At 42.9% G+C, this 15,716-nt stretch overlaps 2 protein-coding genes across 6 annotated transcripts in view; one reads left to right on the top strand and one right to left on the bottom strand.

The window, feature by feature from the left end:
• The first annotated feature begins 399 nt into the window (after window positions 1-399).
• KIF20A (kinesin family member 20A) lies at window positions 400-9,187 on the top strand. The gene is made up of 18 exons (XM_064161846.1): window positions 400-575; window positions 865-954; window positions 1,082-1,201; window positions 1,663-1,801; window positions 1,891-2,078; window positions 2,168-2,312; window positions 3,014-3,214; window positions 3,450-3,561; window positions 3,663-3,734; window positions 4,303-4,446; window positions 4,527-4,692; window positions 4,933-5,100; window positions 5,510-5,649; window positions 5,739-5,841; window positions 6,450-6,654; window positions 6,984-7,075; window positions 7,344-7,481; window positions 8,113-9,187. The coding sequence occupies exons 1-18, from the start codon at window positions 417-419 to the stop codon at window positions 8,383-8,385; spliced, it is 2,655 nt and encodes an 884-aa protein (XP_064017916.1). The 5' UTR covers window positions 400-416; the 3' UTR covers window positions 8,386-9,187.
• Window positions 8,447-15,716, bottom strand: part of SFXN1 (sideroflexin 1) — a 37,534-nt gene continuing 30,264 nt past the window's right edge. For 3 of the 5 annotated variants that reach the window (XM_064161851.1, XM_064161852.1, XM_064161850.1), the window contains exons 8-11: window positions 15,432-15,481; window positions 10,911-10,960; window positions 10,183-10,230; window positions 8,447-8,825 (exon numbers count right to left, since the gene is read on the bottom strand). In XM_064161851.1, coding sequence (XP_064017921.1) covers window positions 8,729-8,825; window positions 10,183-10,230; window positions 10,911-10,960; window positions 15,432-15,481 — 245 coding nt within the window. In that variant the 3' untranslated portion in view covers window positions 8,447-8,728. Of the gene's footprint in view, window positions 8,826-10,176; window positions 10,231-10,910; window positions 10,961-12,452; window positions 13,352-14,537; window positions 14,648-15,431; window positions 15,482-15,716 lie in introns of those variants that run through there. The other 2 variants (XM_064161853.1, XR_010306429.1) reach the window with 2 other exon arrangements.

Below are 15,716 nucleotides of genomic sequence, written 5' to 3'. Positions count from 1 at the left end.
GGTTCTACAGCGCTCTGCTGGCCTCAGACGGGCTGCGGGCGTCCGGCCTTCGTCTGCGTGCGGAGCAGCCCTGTGTGTCGGGCTGTGTGAGCAGGCTCCATGCGGTGGTCTCTGTGTTAGGGGCTGCATGTCTGTGCGTGTGTCTAGGCGGTGCGTCTGAGGCCCTGTAGGGGTTCCGCATGTCTGTGCGGTGCGTCTGGGGTCTTGTGGGGTTGTATGTGCCTGTGTGAGTTTGCAACAGTATCTTTTGTGTCAGTCTGTGCTATGCGTGAAGGGGATTGTGTGGCATTGTGGGAACGGATGGTGGTAGACCGCATGCATGGAGACCAAAACTTAGACTCACAGAAGATTGCTGTAACACTGACGTGCCCTCATTATGCCCCTTTTTTCCTTCTCTAGGAGCTGTGTGAGACACCATGGAGCAAACAGTTACTTCCCCAGGGCTGTTCTCTGATGATGATGTTGTAGCCTCTCCTGTTCTTGAATCCACAGCAACAGGGATTGGGGATGATGTGCGCAAGGACCTCCTGTCGGAGTTCTCTGCCATCTCTTCAGATACGGAGACCTCCCAACAGGTAAGGTTGGAGCTCTTCTGTCACAAATACAGCAGTGGTTGCTATGCCTCTTAGAGGATGCCTTAGTGGTACTAAGGTATTGCAGTGCAGGGTTCAAGGGAAACCCTTCAGAAAAGGTTTCAGGCATTAGTTGTGGAGTCTGGGACCAGGGAAGCATCCATTAGTTGCTAATCACCAGTCAGGGTTCCTATACATGTGTTCTGTGCTGTGGTTCCTAATAGTGCTCTGATGGATGACTGTGTACTGCTCCTGTGGCTGCCATCTTTAAGGTGTGCTTTGTTTTTTTCAGGCAGCAGCTGAACACAATAATGGGAAATTAAAAGTGTACCTGAGAGTTCGACCTCTTAAATCTACAGAGGTGGAAAAAGGGGAAGACCAGGTGAGACACTGAATGAAGCAGTCTGAGTTGATTGCCTGTCTGCATGCAGGAGATACTGTTAGCCTTTGCTGTCTGTGCTACAGTGTGGTAAGCTGTTGCAATGATGGGGTGTTTATGTGTTCTTTAGGGCTGTGTCTGCATCGAGAATTCAGAGACCCTTCTTCTGAAAGCCCCTAAGGCCTCCTTTACCATGCGGAACACAGAACGTGGAGTGGGACAAGCAGCACACAGATTCTCTTTCACTCGGGTAGGTAACTAACAAACGATCCATCTGGCAACTTTTTGAGCTTAAAAGCAGCCTTAGAGCCTGAAAAGTTTGCTTACTGATTCCAGTGCATTGCCTAAGCTATGTGGTTCCATACGATTCTTTCTATTTAAGTTTGGTTTTGTTGCTGTTTCCTTAATTATTCCCCTTTTAAGCTCATGCTGACAAAATTTTTTCAGCAGCAAATGCCAAATTTGTTTTGTTTATGAGGCTGCAAACACCCTAGAAGCTGTAGTGATATCAGGTGTTTCTAGACTAAAAGCAAGTGAAAAGCTTGTTTTTGCAGGGGTGGATTGAACTGGAATTATTGTTGGGTCTGTTGCTCATGATGTGGGGCCAGTGGAAGGAATAAAGGACTACATGATATCACTTGAATAGCTATCAGCAGTCAAAAGATAGCAGGGATCTACATGAGGCCATTTCTTGGTGTGTCTTACTTGCAGATCTTTGGACCAGAAGTGGGACAGAAATTGTTCTTTGATGAGACCATGAAGCAAGTGGTAAAGGATGTATTGAATGGGCAGAACTGGCTGGTGTACACCTATGGCATCACCAATTCAGGGAAGACTCACACTATTCAGGGTAAGGAAAGCACTAGATCTTAGTAACCTGTTGAAGGAATTGTTTGCTTTTACCTATGAATCCTTAGCTTGCTGCTGTTCTTGCTTCAGGCAGCAACAAAGACAGGGGGATTTTGCCTCGCTCCTTAGCGGTCATCTTCAACAGTGTGGGGGATAGGCTATATCCAGCCATGGATCTGAAGCCCTCCCTCTCCAGTGAGGTGATCTGGCTGGACAGCAGGCAGGTGCGGCAGGAGGAGACCAAGAAACAGACTATGCTGCGGGCTGGTCTATGGGAGGTAAGTGTGCAGCTTCTTGAAGGTTTAGTAATAAGAGAGAAAGGATGGTGTCAAGCTACAGACATGCTCACGTTTTTGTTTCCTGCCAGGAAGAGTTGTTAACACCAATGAAGAGGAGCCACAGTGCTGAATCTCAGCTCCGGGCCACTACCAGTGGCAGCTTTGACAGTGGAGTTGCTGGCCTCTCTTCATCTAGCCAACTTACCAGCCATTCTAATGTCAGCCAGACAGAAGGTATGTCTGGAAGCCTGTTTGTCTACTATCTGATTCTCACTGTTGGAGGATGAGGGAAGAAAGGATGATGGCTATTTGGATGCTGCGCTGTGGGCAAGGGAGGAAAGGTGATTAAATCTCACAAACTTTCCCTTTGAAAGATAAGTATGTTGGGCTTAGTACATATATCTTGCCAACATAAAAAATTGACCACTGCATAATAACCAAGGCTTGTGAAACAAGCACCACTTAATTTCAAGGGAACTGAGCAGCTGAATGCCATGTGATGGAGATGGCACTTCAGCACCCTGCTTACCAGCTATGTTGCACTGAACACTTGTGCCCAGGCTTTCAAAGTTAGGAAATACTAGCTGATAGGGTATCCAAAAGCATGGAATGACTGAGGTAACAAGGACTGAAACTTCACTTATGCTGGGAAGAATTGGAAATGTTCTATACTTCTGGTGTCAATACCAAGTATATGAAAAGTACTTGCACAGAAAGGAAGATGTTCTTACAGAAACTCTAGGCTGTCTTGCTGGGGACAGTCATTAGAGTACATAACAAGCGAGGGAGATATGTAGAGTAAGCTGAGTCTGGGGTAGTGTTCCTGCTGAGGAAAGATGCCTCAGTCTAAGGCTAAGTCATTCTGGTTGGACCTGTGAAAGGTTGCAGTCATGATTTCATTGTGTGTGTGTGTTTTTTTTTTTTTCTTCCCTCAGAACTGGGCCCTTGCTGGGATGATTTGGATTGTATTTCGCTTGCCAACACAGGAGATGTACAGTTCTCAATTTGGGTCTCCTTCTTTGAGATTTATAATGAGTTAATCTATGACTTGTTAGAACCAACTCTAACTGGCCAGAACCGCAAGAGGCAGACACTGCGGCTCTGTGAGGACCAGACTGGCAACCCCTATGTGAAAGGTAGATTTACCTGAAAGATATCTTTAGCGTGCTAGGGATCTTTGAAGACTGAGTTGGGTGGGTGGCTTAGCAGTGATGTGTTGGGGAGCATGATATCCTTTATGGCCTCTCAGAGATCTCTGCTGGCTAGATTTTGGGAGTTGTTTGCTAATGTGAAGAAAATAAAAACGTGGAGGTGAGGTTGACCTTATTAAACTTTCTGTCAGTCTCTTAACCACTTTGCCTGCTTTTCCAGATCTGAACTGGATCAATGTCCAGGATGCTGATGAGGCCTGGAAGCTCCTGAAGCTGGGTCGGAAAAACCAGTCTTTTGCTAGCACCCACATGAATCAGACCTCCAGTCGCAGGTGTGAATGGGTGATGATAATTGCTTAGGCAGAAATACAGCTCTGAGGGGGTTTTAAAAGGTTGCAATTCCTTCTAAAAATGTCTGCATGTTTTTTTACAGTCACAGTGTCTTCTCCATTCGGATTCTGCACTTGCAAAGAGGTGGCAGTGAAATGGTTCCAAAAATCAGCGAGTAAGTTTCATGCTTAAGGATTTGGGGCTGTTGTCTGTGGACTGAGCTTCCCTGTCCCTTTTTCTTGATCTAGAGTATAAGAAGTATCTTGGGAAAAACCTTGTTGAACATACTGCTGAGTGAACAAACCTGTTCTTAGGTCTTGATAGTGCAATAATCCTCACCAACTCCTCAGTCCAATTATAACCTGAGATATTTCTCAGACTTTTGAAGGTCAATTTGAGTAACCCTGCCTCTGCAGCAGGCAGTGATCTGAGTGCTGCTGATGCTTATTCTTGGGGTGTAGTTATCTGGAAATGGGTTGTCTTGGTACCTGGGAAGTGGCAGTCCTGAGGACTGGCAAAGGAAAGGACCTTTGAACTTGACAACGCAGAACTCATGTTCCCTTGTGTAACTCCTACACTTAGGGTAGGCCTGTCCAGCAATAGTCCATGCATCCTAAGAAAGCTTTCAGAGCCTCTATGGGGACACTAGGGAAGGTGAGCAGTGTAGGTGATTGCAGGGTGTAACCTGGATGGACCAGGACAGATCTAGTAGGTCACCTGAGTTTTGCCTGCATTTTCTTCAGGTTATCCCTGTGTGACCTTGCGGGGTCAGAGCGCTGCAAAGACCAGAAAAGTGGGGACCGAATGAAAGAAGCGAACAACATTAACACCTCTCTCCACACGCTGGGCCGCTGCATTGCTGCCCTCCGCCAGAACCAGCAGTCCAAGTGGGTATCCAGAACTCCAGAGGGAGCTGTGGGGAGCCTGTTTTGCTTTCCCATGGGCTCACTCTTGTGTCTCCCCACAGATTGAAGCAGACTGTGGTTCCCTTCCGGGACAGCAAGCTAACCCGTGTGTTCCAGGGGTTCTTCACTGGGCGCGGGCGCTCCTGCATGATTGTCAACATTAACCAGTGTGCATCTACATACGATGAAACTCTGCATGTAGCCAAGTTCTCAGCCATTGCTAGCCAGGTAAGTGCCATGTGCCAGGATCGTGGCATAGACAAGATAGAACTTGCTCCTGTGGGAATGGGCTCCTTTCCAATCACAAGGCTTACAAGTCTTCCCTAGGCTTCTCCAGCAGATACCTTTGCAGTATTCCTAGATTTCACTAAACTGAAAGGGTTGATAGGTTGCAGAGAAGTGCTGTGTTTAAAGACTGTGCAACTTCCAGGCATTCTGAACTAGTAGCAATGGCCTTTTTCTCTTCAGCTTGTTCAGGTGCCTCCCCCAAAGCTGGGACTTCCGTCCATACAGTCTATCATCAAAGAGCACACTAGGCGAACCAGCCAGGGTCCAGAGGCAGTCCCAGCAAATGAAGAAGTGGAATCAGAAGAAGACAGTGAGGATGAAGCAGATGTTTCCATGTATGCGAAGGAGGTGGGTTTGTAATTTGCTTTTACAGCCTTTATGCATAAAGAGGCAAAAATGTGATTGTTAGCTTTGGTCTGGGATGTGGGGCTGCAGCTTGGCACTATATCAAGAGATAACAGAGACCCTGGAAATTTGGAATCCATGTGGCAAACATTCCACAGTTAGTCTAAACCTGAAATATGTTTAATTTGGAAACACTGTCATCTGTGGCATTACAGCACTAAGAACTCTGTTGTGGAGCTGTAATTTTGATTGAGAGGAATTGGAATTAAGAACAAACCTGGCAACTTCTATTTCCGTGTGACTAAAATAATCTTAACCCTAGATCAGCCTACAGATAAAGGATCCTGCTTAGCTTATTCTAGGTCTTAATTGTGCTGCACAGTGAAGGCAATGGAGTTTTGTGTCCTTGCAGGACTTGTTGCGCATTGTGGAAGCTGCACGAGAACTGCTGGTGCAAGAGCGGCAGGAGAAACTGCAGCTGGAAATTCGCCTCCGTGACGAGATCTGCAATGAGATGCTGGAGCACATGCGGGAGAAGGAGCAATGGTGCAGGTAGAGCTTCTTTGATCACAGCCCTTTGTCCAGTCTGAGCTGCAATACCAGGAATTGACACACTCTGACACATTGCTTGCTTTTTGTAGCCAGCATGTGGATACTCAGAGGGAGCTGCTGGAGGAACTGTATGAGGATAAGCTGAATAACCTGAAGGAGTCACTGACTGACTATTACCAGGAGGAGATCCAGGTTTGTTCGGGGCAATGAAAAAATGTTGGTAAAGTGGCAGTAGCTTGAGAGGGGCCCTTGGGGTCCTTCAATCTGGGGATGTGACTTAATGCAAACTAAGAGGAAAGAGTTTGCTTTTTGAGGTATTTTTGGTGGTACTATGATAGTTTGATCCACAAGTTCTTTGCTTTTTGTCTACACCAGGCATCCTGATTCTTTCAGCCACTCTGACTCCTAGTTGTTCAACATGATTGTCTTTTCCTTTTTTTCACTAGTGGTTTGCTTTGCACTCCTGAGTTCTGTGAATTTCTCTTTTCACTTAATTGTGATAATGGGTATAAGCCTACCTGTATTTTTTTCATGCTATTGCATTTGAGTGGCCTCTGGGACTTGTTGCAGACCTTACTGAGGATGTCAACTCTCAAAAAATCCCTTAACTCTAGAGGCTGTAAAAAAAGTTGTTTGGGTTCCCAGGAAATGGGTTCAATGTTTTAATTTAAAGGACATTAAAGGCTGGGTCCAGTGTTTGAAGTGTGTGATTGAGTCTCCCAGAAGAAAAACATTGGAAGTTGTAGAAAAGCTGTCTCAAGAAAATCTTGCTGAATATCTGCACAAACTTCCTTTCTAAGGAGCGTGATGAGAAGATTGAGGAGCTCCAAGCTGCTCTGCAGGAGGCAAAACAAAAACTGGAGAGCCTGGATTCTAAGCAAAAGGAGTCGGAGCAAGGCTTACGTCGATCAAAGAGGGTGACTTCATCTGTTCTGCAACAGGAACTGGCAGATACTAAAGCCAAGCTGGAGCAATGTCAAATGGAGTTAAACACCAGAACAGCAGGTTAGGCAGTTCTGAGCTGTCTGAGCAATCTTTGTAGAGGGTTATGGAGATACTTTTTCAGTACAGTGTATTGGATTCCAGTAGCCTGAAACACTGTTCTGAGTTGCAGATGTCAGGAATGATGTGCTGGATGAACAGGGTTTCAGTTCACTTTCACATGAAAACGGACTTTAGGATGAAGCTTGGAATGATTATGCATGTTTGCACAAACTCAAAGCTTTCCTCTGCTTGCCTATGGCAGCTTGGCTGAAGGGAAGTCCTGACTGCAGGAAAAGTGAAACCTTATGTGACTGATCCCTTGCTTACTACTTTCTTTTTGGTCTTCCTAGAGCTGCGCAAATGCCAGAAATTACTGGAGCCACCTCCCTCTGCCAAGCCCATTACTCTGGATGTAGACAGGAAGCTGGAGGATGGACAGAAGGTAACTATCTTTTACAGAGAAAGGAACACTCACAGGGTGAGGTGGTTGCAGTTTAGAGAGTCTTTGGAGCCGCTGTTTCCAGGATTTTAAAAATAAATAATTGATGTTTATCTTACTAGAGATGTGCACAGCTGTGGTATCTGAGATCCCAGTGTACCTCACTCAGATGGGATCCTCCCTCAGTACTAAGTGTCTGAATGAGTCTAGAGTGGCTGTGTTAGCAGAGTAATGTCAAAGGTAGCTGTTGTATTAAATCTCTCTCCTGTAGAACGTCAGATTGTTGCGATCAGAGCTACAGAAACTTGGGGAGTGTCTTCAGTCTGCAGAGAGGGCTTGCTGCCACAGTACTGGGGCAGGGAAGCTTCGAGAAGCCCTCTGTACCTGTGATGACATTTTGGCAAGACAGGTAATGTGTCTTTGTTCTGGGTTGCACAAGGGGATTTAATCTATGCATTTTGCCTTAACTGGCAGAATAACCTAGAATTTCTTAGCTACAAATAACTACTACTTCTCTAGAGATGTGTCTAAAGGAGCTGTATTTATAATTTCCTCAATGGCCAAGTCAAACTGAATATTTAACTTACTAAAGGAGACCCAGATTGTTCCTGTTCAGTTAATTGAAAGTTTCCACTTAAAGTAGAGGAATTCAGAGTTCTTATCTCTTTATCCACTTCTCTATCACAGTTGCTATGGCAGCAGTTTGCAGCAGGATGGATTACTCTCTAGCCTTACTGTTCCTATTTTATTACTGGATTAGAATCATAGAATCAGTCAGGGTGGGAAGGGGGACCACAAGCCACAAGGATCATCTAGTTCAAATCCCCCTGCCATGGGCAGGGGCACCCCACCCTAGATCAGGCTGGCCAGACCCTCATCTAGCCTGGCCTTAAACATCTAAACTCTTGACAGTAGAAGCTATTATAAATGCCTGTGTAGCACACTAGTAGTGATTTCTGGCAAAGGCATTTTCTCCTCTTCTGTTCACAGTAACCAGTGAGTTAGGCAACTTACCCTATCTCTCTATATTGCCTTTTCAGGACCAAACACTGGCAGAACTGCAGAACAACATGATGCTAGTAAAACTAGACCTGCGGAAGAAAGCAGCTTGTATTGCTGAACAGTACCACGCTGTGCAGAAGCTCCAGGCTCCTCCAGCATCCACCTTAAAGAAACGTTTCTGTGCCAACAGGGAAAACCTACAACCTAATCAACCTCCTGGTAAAAGGCCCTTCCTGCACAACCTTCTGTCACGTTCAGCGCCTCGTCCCGCTGCTGGTAGAGGGTGGCAACTTCGTTCAGTTGCTCTATGACTTGAGATCTCTGCCTCACTATTACTGGAAGAAGGTGGCAAATCCAATATAATGGCACCTGTTTTTTCTTTGTGTGCTTGTTTATTGTAGCTGCTTGAGAGCTTATGTAAACATTTTTGGATATGTATGGTTAAACTTTTAATCAATACCAAAGTGGACAAAACGACCTTTTGTAATTTAAACACTACACCCAGGAAAGTCTTTAAATATAAAATAAGGCAGATGATCAAAGTTATTTCACAGAAGGACAAGTCAAAAGTGAGTTCTTATCTTCAACTGTGTGCCCACATAAAGAGAATATGTTCACAAGATCCTCCTTGACAGATATTTTCCCTTCCTTGAATTACAATCCTTTATTGAAGTATACACGTTCTAGGTCAGGGTTGTTCTCTCGGATCTTGGCTTGCAATTCTGGCTCCAAGCGTGTTACAGACATAGAACTAAGCAAAACAAACAGTAACATGGTTATATAGAACAAGCACTTGAGCATAAAGTAAGATGGAGGATGCACTTGGTTACAGTTCCTGGCTTGTGAAAGGTTTTCAGATCTCTTACCTTCCTGAAGGGATAATGCTTACAGAGCAGGACCAATCAATCTCTGCTTAAACCACAGTAAGACAATCTTTAGAGTCAAGAAATGGCTGTTGCTACTGCCATAAGTGTAGGATTCTACTTAGTTATTTGAGGTTGTTGCTGGTAATAGAAGCTTACCTTCCTAAAAGGTCTTTTTGTTAAATATGTATTTGCCTATTTATCTTACTGCCTCCTTCAGTTGAATAAAATGTTTATTACAGTCACCTAACAGTGAAGTGGCTGCCTGGTCAGTTACACAGCTGCACTTTCTTGAACAGTTTAGGGTCTAATCTTAGTATAAAAGGGACAGGCCTGGCTAAAAGTATCACACCTGCTAGGTTCCTTTGTCAAGTGATCTCCAAATAGCATAGTGCCATGTACTTAACATACTCTTTGCTTTATGCCAGGCAGGGAAGCAGTTGCTGTCAGACTGCTTTGTTGTTTTCAAACAATTGCATTGGACAAGATTTGGGTATTATTCCCTGAAAGTCATATGCTACTCTTGTTGCTCAACATTCAGCTCCACCTTGCTTAGTTTAAGCTACGTTTGGCAGCTTGTTGAGTTTAGACAAGCACTTAAACTATGAAAAGGACAGCTTAGTTGAATCTAAGATCCTGCAAATTGAGCTACCTTTATTTGAAGGTAACCCACCTGGGTTTTATCAGAAATATTACTCATAGCTGAAATCTTAAAACAATTTTCTGTACTTAGCTGTTTGTGCACCAATAAAAAATTGGCTCTGGAAAAATGCTAATCAAATTACAAATGAGCACAACTAGTAAAGTGCTGTTCTGTATAACCAGAGAGTTTCCAGGGGGGAACAAAATGGGCTCTGATCATATTTACTGGACATGAACATATTGTTTGGACTATATTAGCCTTTTTAGGACTCTTTCTAGTGGTGTTTTTACTACTTAGCTCAAACTTTCCATCTTGCAATAATGTGGGTTAAGTACTCACCTGAACCTCTTCTTCACTACCACTATATAGCTGCATCTCAAGCTGCTTGGAGTTAAAACAAATGAGGCCAATTCAACTACTTCCACTGCTGATGAGAAACACAGCTACTAGCTTTCTGAATATTCCTATGTTAATCTCACATATGGGAATTAAGACTGTATGCTCTAGGAGCCAATGACCACTTCCTTCTGTCTTTTTGCAGTACCCTGCATGCACCTGGGACTGCAACATTAAACTAAGAATAGTGTAAGAGGAATACATACCTTTTTTGAGGAAAGAGTGCACAACACAAGGGTGTGGCAAACACAAGACTAGAGGAGACAAAAACGGGTTTACAGCATTTAGGGTGCTAAAAAAGAATTCAAACCCCTTGGTCTTGTAGGTAGAAAGCTTTTTTTTTTTTTTGTGTGTACAGTGAGTTAATGTTCCTTGAAGTGCTATGTAACCTTTATTGCTCACTGCATTATATCTTATGAAATCATTTACCTACTGTGTAGTGTGGAATACATCCATACCATGCTTACAAATGTCTATAAAATTTATCATCTGACATCCTTTCAATGTTCTGCATTGGTCTGCATGACAACATAAACTGCTAGACAACAGCAAATAAAACTATTAATCACATGTTTCAAAAATTGATCGGCCTACAGGATTAGATTCCAATTACTGTTCATGGAAGTAGCAGCCAAAGCATATTTTCTTATCAAGATGCCATGTGTTTGTTTTTTTGTTTTTGTTTTTTTTTGTTACTCTCTTTTTCCCTCTGTTCTTCTTGGCAGTTTCTTCATTACTAACAGCATTTTTATTACAGTATTATCAGTTACAGATATGGAAGCGAATTGCTGCAGCCTCATTAACTCAACTTTTTTTCTTTAAACAAAGTGTTCAAATATTGCTACTTCCTTCTCCAAAAAACACCAAAACCAACTTCCCAACCAAACCTAAAAGTATCTCTTAAAAGCACACACAAGCCAAAGACATTACTTACCAGAATCCAACTAATCCAACTTGAATGGGAGCACTCATCCAAGGGAATCTCTGTTAAAAACAAACCACACACAATGAGTATGGCATCTTTTCTTGCCTCCCTTTCCACCTTCCTGGAATTCTTGCATTGTAAGAGAAGACTGCAGCTAGAAGACTCTTAGACATGAAGGCAAAACAAATGCCAGCATGCCTTAAAGCTGAGTTTCACTTTGAGAGCTCAGTTCTTTAAAAATCTAATAAGAAAATTCCCCGTGAGTCCAGTGTCCAGTGTTAGCCCGAGTAAGTCTCCCTCAGAAACTACAACGGGTGGTTTAACTGTTTTACTTACAACCTGCTCCTGAGTACCTGGGGTGTTTCGAGTCACACACGAGCCAGCAACACAGCTGAAGTCTAGACCAATGCTGCAGGTGCAAGCTGCTGCCACACCTAAGGACACAGTGAATTTTGCCCTGGCACCCTTAAGAAGACCTAAGTCCAGTGGCACTGAATGGTTTTAACTTGCAACTAGAGATTTACTTTGTGAGCAACTGCAGCCACCAACCATAAGTAAAATAGATGTCAAGAAAAAATATGTCTGTCTTTATTAGCCCTTTCTTCTGTCTCATGATTTGTTTTGCTGTGTAGGGGCTTGCCCCTGTAACACAGTCTGGCACACTGCAGTTCTGCAAGAGTTCACCTTTTATTAAAGGCAAAAAGGGTAGAAGAATGTCAGAAACAAAGCTGAGAAAGCTGCACATAACTCATGGATGCATTTTTAACACACTCTTCCATACTGTAGCATTTGCAGAGTTTGAACACATGCCAAGAAATGTGATCATTTTTCTTGTAGGCCTGCAAATGATTTAGGAATTCATTCTGCCCCATGTTAGAATTTTAGCTGAAATTAATTCCTACTGAAATAAACCCAGACCTATTCAACAACGCTGCTGTAATGTTGCTACAACAACAGTCCCCAGTAAGCAGGACATGCACAAATGCTAGGATGACACAAGTTGATTTTAAAACAAAACAGCTCACGAGTTAATATCATGTATTACAGGGGATGGTATTTTCAACAAACACGATGGGTTTTTTCTGCAAGAAGCATTTGTCAGGATGTAGAATTTAAGAGGGGAAACTGGTGAATGAAAGATGGGCACTATTTGAGAGTGGAAATAGAAAAGAGACATTTAGAAAGCTTGGTAGGACAAATCTTGGTGCTAAGAAAGTTCAGAGAAGTGTAAGAGGTACGCAAAACAAGCCCGTGCGGATAGAACTTTCCCTAGAGCCTGAGGGCGAAGAAATTATGTAGAAGACTGCTTCTTTTTTATAGAATCATAGAATCATAGAATCAACCAGGTTGGAAGAGACCTCCAAGATCATCCAGTCCAACCTATCACCCAGCCCTATCCAGTCAACTAGACCATGGCACTAAGTGCCTCATCCAGTCTTTTCTTGAAGACCCCCAGGGACGGTGCCTCCACCACCTCCCTGGGCAGCCCATTCCAATGGGGAATCACTCTCTCTGTGAAGAACTTCTTCCTAATATCCAGCCTATACCTACCCTGGCACAACTTGAGACTGTGTCCCCTTGTTCTACTGCTGGTCAATCTGTAATCCAAATATGACTGCAGGAAGAACTGTGCAATTCAGCAACAACCTGCAACCATAGATAACAAATGGAGAAAGACAGCGCCAGCAAGAAAAGTAAGGAGTGAACAAAGCAGTGTTCTGCTGTTCTGGCATTCCACTGAATACACCTTCTGTTGATCCTCAGTTGAGATAAATTCACTCCAAATGCTTTACATTTGATACATGGGGAGACAGAAGAGATGGTGTGACTGACCATGCAAGGGATTAAGACTGACATCAGTATTTGAGAACTCAAGTCAAACTCTGTGCTGCAAATGACTTCTGAGGAGCATGGAGAGGGATGCTGCACATTGCAGTGCAAGCTGGAGACCTGAGATTTATTACCAAAAAAGCCCCAAACATGATTTTATAACTGAAAGGACTTTTAGAGAGTCTCATAAAAGTAATCTATATTTTCATGCCTTTATCAGAGTGAGTCACTAATCTTGGAGAGAGGGAGAACTGCCTGCTAGTAGAAACAATATAAACGACATCTATTTCATGTGGTGGCACATTTTTTTGCCAAGATGTATCATCAGAGTTACAGTTTTTATTTTCCAGAAGGTTACTGGGCTGTACTAGCCAAGAAAGTTGGTGAAAAGAAACTCTTTAACACTGGGAGGTCAATACTAGTGTTGCCTAAGGCACAACGTAAAACAATAAAGCAAAGCTCAAATGCAAGCTGTACATCCCCACAAAGAGATGAAAGGAAGTAGAATGCAGGAGAAGAATTTACTGTGTTAGAGAACTATCCTTTAGCTCCCGAAGAAGGCAGTTCCCGATGAATTAGGATTTAATTTCCAGATGTCTTTATGGCATCTTTAGTGGTTACTGCAAACAGAGAAAATGGAGGAATGGCAATTAAGCAAACAAAAGCCATAAGGAGAAGCAGCTTTTTTCTAACTGCTTCTTTTCATTGTTGGATGTTGAAATCTGTCAGCTTTCCTGGGCTGGCTATGCCTGTTTTCAAAAGTAACAATAAATGAAATGACAGTTAAACTAGGAGGTCTCTAAGGCAGAAGGCATTCAAAAATGATGCTTAAAAACAGAAGTCTGTTCTAGTTTTGTAACAGTTTTGAATACATATTTTAGCTGCAGACTAAGAGATCCCAAGGAGCTTGGTTTGAAGACATAGGAGGAAATTTCTGGAATCGACTTCAATGTTAATACAGGATGCAGAACAAAGGAGAAACAGTAGTTGGAGCTGTAAGTATATAAACGAAAACTGAAGTGTTGACTGGAATTTTCACAAGTTTCTCTGTGGAAAACTCCAATTTCTTTCCTTTGGAGAAAGGTTACCTATAGCTATAATAACTATAAAAACACTGTGCCTCAGAGCAAGGTTCTTTATGGATCCTCCTGCTGCAGCAGACAGAATAACTAATCGAGAGCTACTAGGCTACATAATCACACAAAAGGCAGACAAAGCCACTGCTGAAACCTACAGGAAAAACACATACACAGAAAAAAGTATTTTTTCCAAGTCAAGAAATACATTATTTTTGAGGCAGAAAGTATATCTCTGTGATACAAAAACATTCTTGTCATTTCCTAGCAATAACTTTTGGGAATATTGTTAATTCAAACTCATGTTACCATCAAAATGTTCTCGTGCAAAACATCTTGTTTGAAACATCAAAGGATGACAGCTTGCTGTCACCGAGAGCAGCATTTCAGAAGCATTCATTTCTCTGTCTCATTGCAGAACATCATTCTGTTTTCTTCATTACTTCACAACCATTTGCCTATGTTCTGGCCCTGTGTGTTGCTTAATAGGCTTTGGCAAGCATACAAGAGTTATTTTCAAGAGTGATGGTGTGCAAAGCAAAGGCTGAGGATAACAAGTTAGTAAAGCATTGTGTGGATGGTGTTGGAGTACTGCAAATGGGATGGTGCTTCTGAAACCTCAAAAGGACATGCAGAAACTGCTTGTTAAAAATGCAGCTCATTCCTTGATGGTTTTAATACTAATCTCTACCAAGTGTTACCACTGTCTAGTGGTAAAGCAGTGTTTCACCTGAACTTCAGTCTCTGAGGCTGCGGGGGAGGAACAGGTGAGCACAAACGGTCATGATGGTACCAAAGACCACTGAGCAGCCACTGAAGAAATCGTTCATTTTTGCTGATCTGAAAAATTCACAACACCTTTACATTGATCACACCACACAAAACCAACAGATATTTGTCTCCAACCCCTGCAAACTGCTGCAACTTCTTCACGAACGTCATGCCTTCACCGGCTGAGTGGATAGCATGAGTAGCTTTCTCAAGAGTGTAGCAATACCATCACAAGCTGCCAGAAGTTACTCTGCAAACAGCAACAGGTCAGAAGACCACACCACTAAGAACTGGCCAGATCAGTAGAGGGCTCTTTACACTGCAGACTGTATTCAGATGCACTGTAGTCTCACTTCTTTCAGGAGACAGAAGCAGCACACACTGACTTTCACTCTAGAACACAAATGCCACATCCCTGGTTTTACTTGGTGAGCAATAATGCTGTCTGTTAACAAGAGGGAAGGGAAGCAAAGCACTTCAGGAAAGAAAAGTTTCTAAAACTGGATGACATTTGAGACCCCTTCCCAATGCCTTATTCATATCAAAAAGTGCTTTCAAATTGTGTATGTAAGTGGGTAATGTACCCCTGCACAAGAAAAAGGAAGGGCAGAAATCATACAAAATAGAATCTGAATATGTTTAGAAAGCTTCATCTTAGACAAAGGAAAACAGGAAGCTTTCCATGCTTGTCCTCCAAGTAGTCACCAAGCAAACCACATTTCCAAGGGAGGGTCTGGAGACTCAGAGTGTCAGAGTGTTCGGGAGGCAAATATGAAAACTCAGAGTATTCTGAATTAACAAGAATCTTAACTTAGGACCTGAGCTACATACACACAGATTATCTGAGACTGACCTTTAAAAAGGCTCTCTTTTCCAATGTATTCATTATGAAGGGAGGAATTGCTGCAAATAAGAAAGAAAAAAAATTTAAAAATCTAGGAGAAAAGAAAAATGTTTCATTTTCACAGCCTTTTGCCAGCAACTGAGCTTTCATTTCACATTGCCAATTCAAGCTACTGGATTGCTATTTAGAGAGGTCATTACTTCCAATAAACAAAACTTCTAATTCCACGCATAACTAAAGCTGTGAGCTGAGCTCAGTAACTTGGCAGTGGTGAAAGCACCAGCTCTTCACTAT

Source organism: Pogoniulus pusillus, chromosome 22 (assembly GCF_015220805.1).
Source record: "Pogoniulus pusillus isolate bPogPus1 chromosome 22, bPogPus1.pri, whole genome shotgun sequence".
NCBI lineage: Eukaryota > Metazoa > Chordata > Aves > Piciformes > Lybiidae > Pogoniulus > Pogoniulus pusillus.
The sequence above is the reverse complement of the archived record's forward strand: the minus strand, read 5'-3'. Positions and strand labels throughout refer to the sequence as shown.

Bases quoted from the DNA above. Each gene is read 5' to 3' on its own strand.
- KIF20A (XM_064161846.1), top strand. From the start codon at position 417: ATGGAGCAAACAGTTACTTCCCCAGGGCTGTTCTCTGATGATGATGTT. The intron at 4,447-4,526 runs GTGGGTATCCAG...GTCTCCCCACAG, and splicing joins CGCCAGAACCAGCAGTCCAA to ATTGAAGCAGACTGTGGTTC. The intron at 7,076-7,343 runs GTAACTATCTTT...TCTCTCCTGTAG, and splicing joins AGCTGGAGGATGGACAGAAG to AACGTCAGATTGTTGCGATC.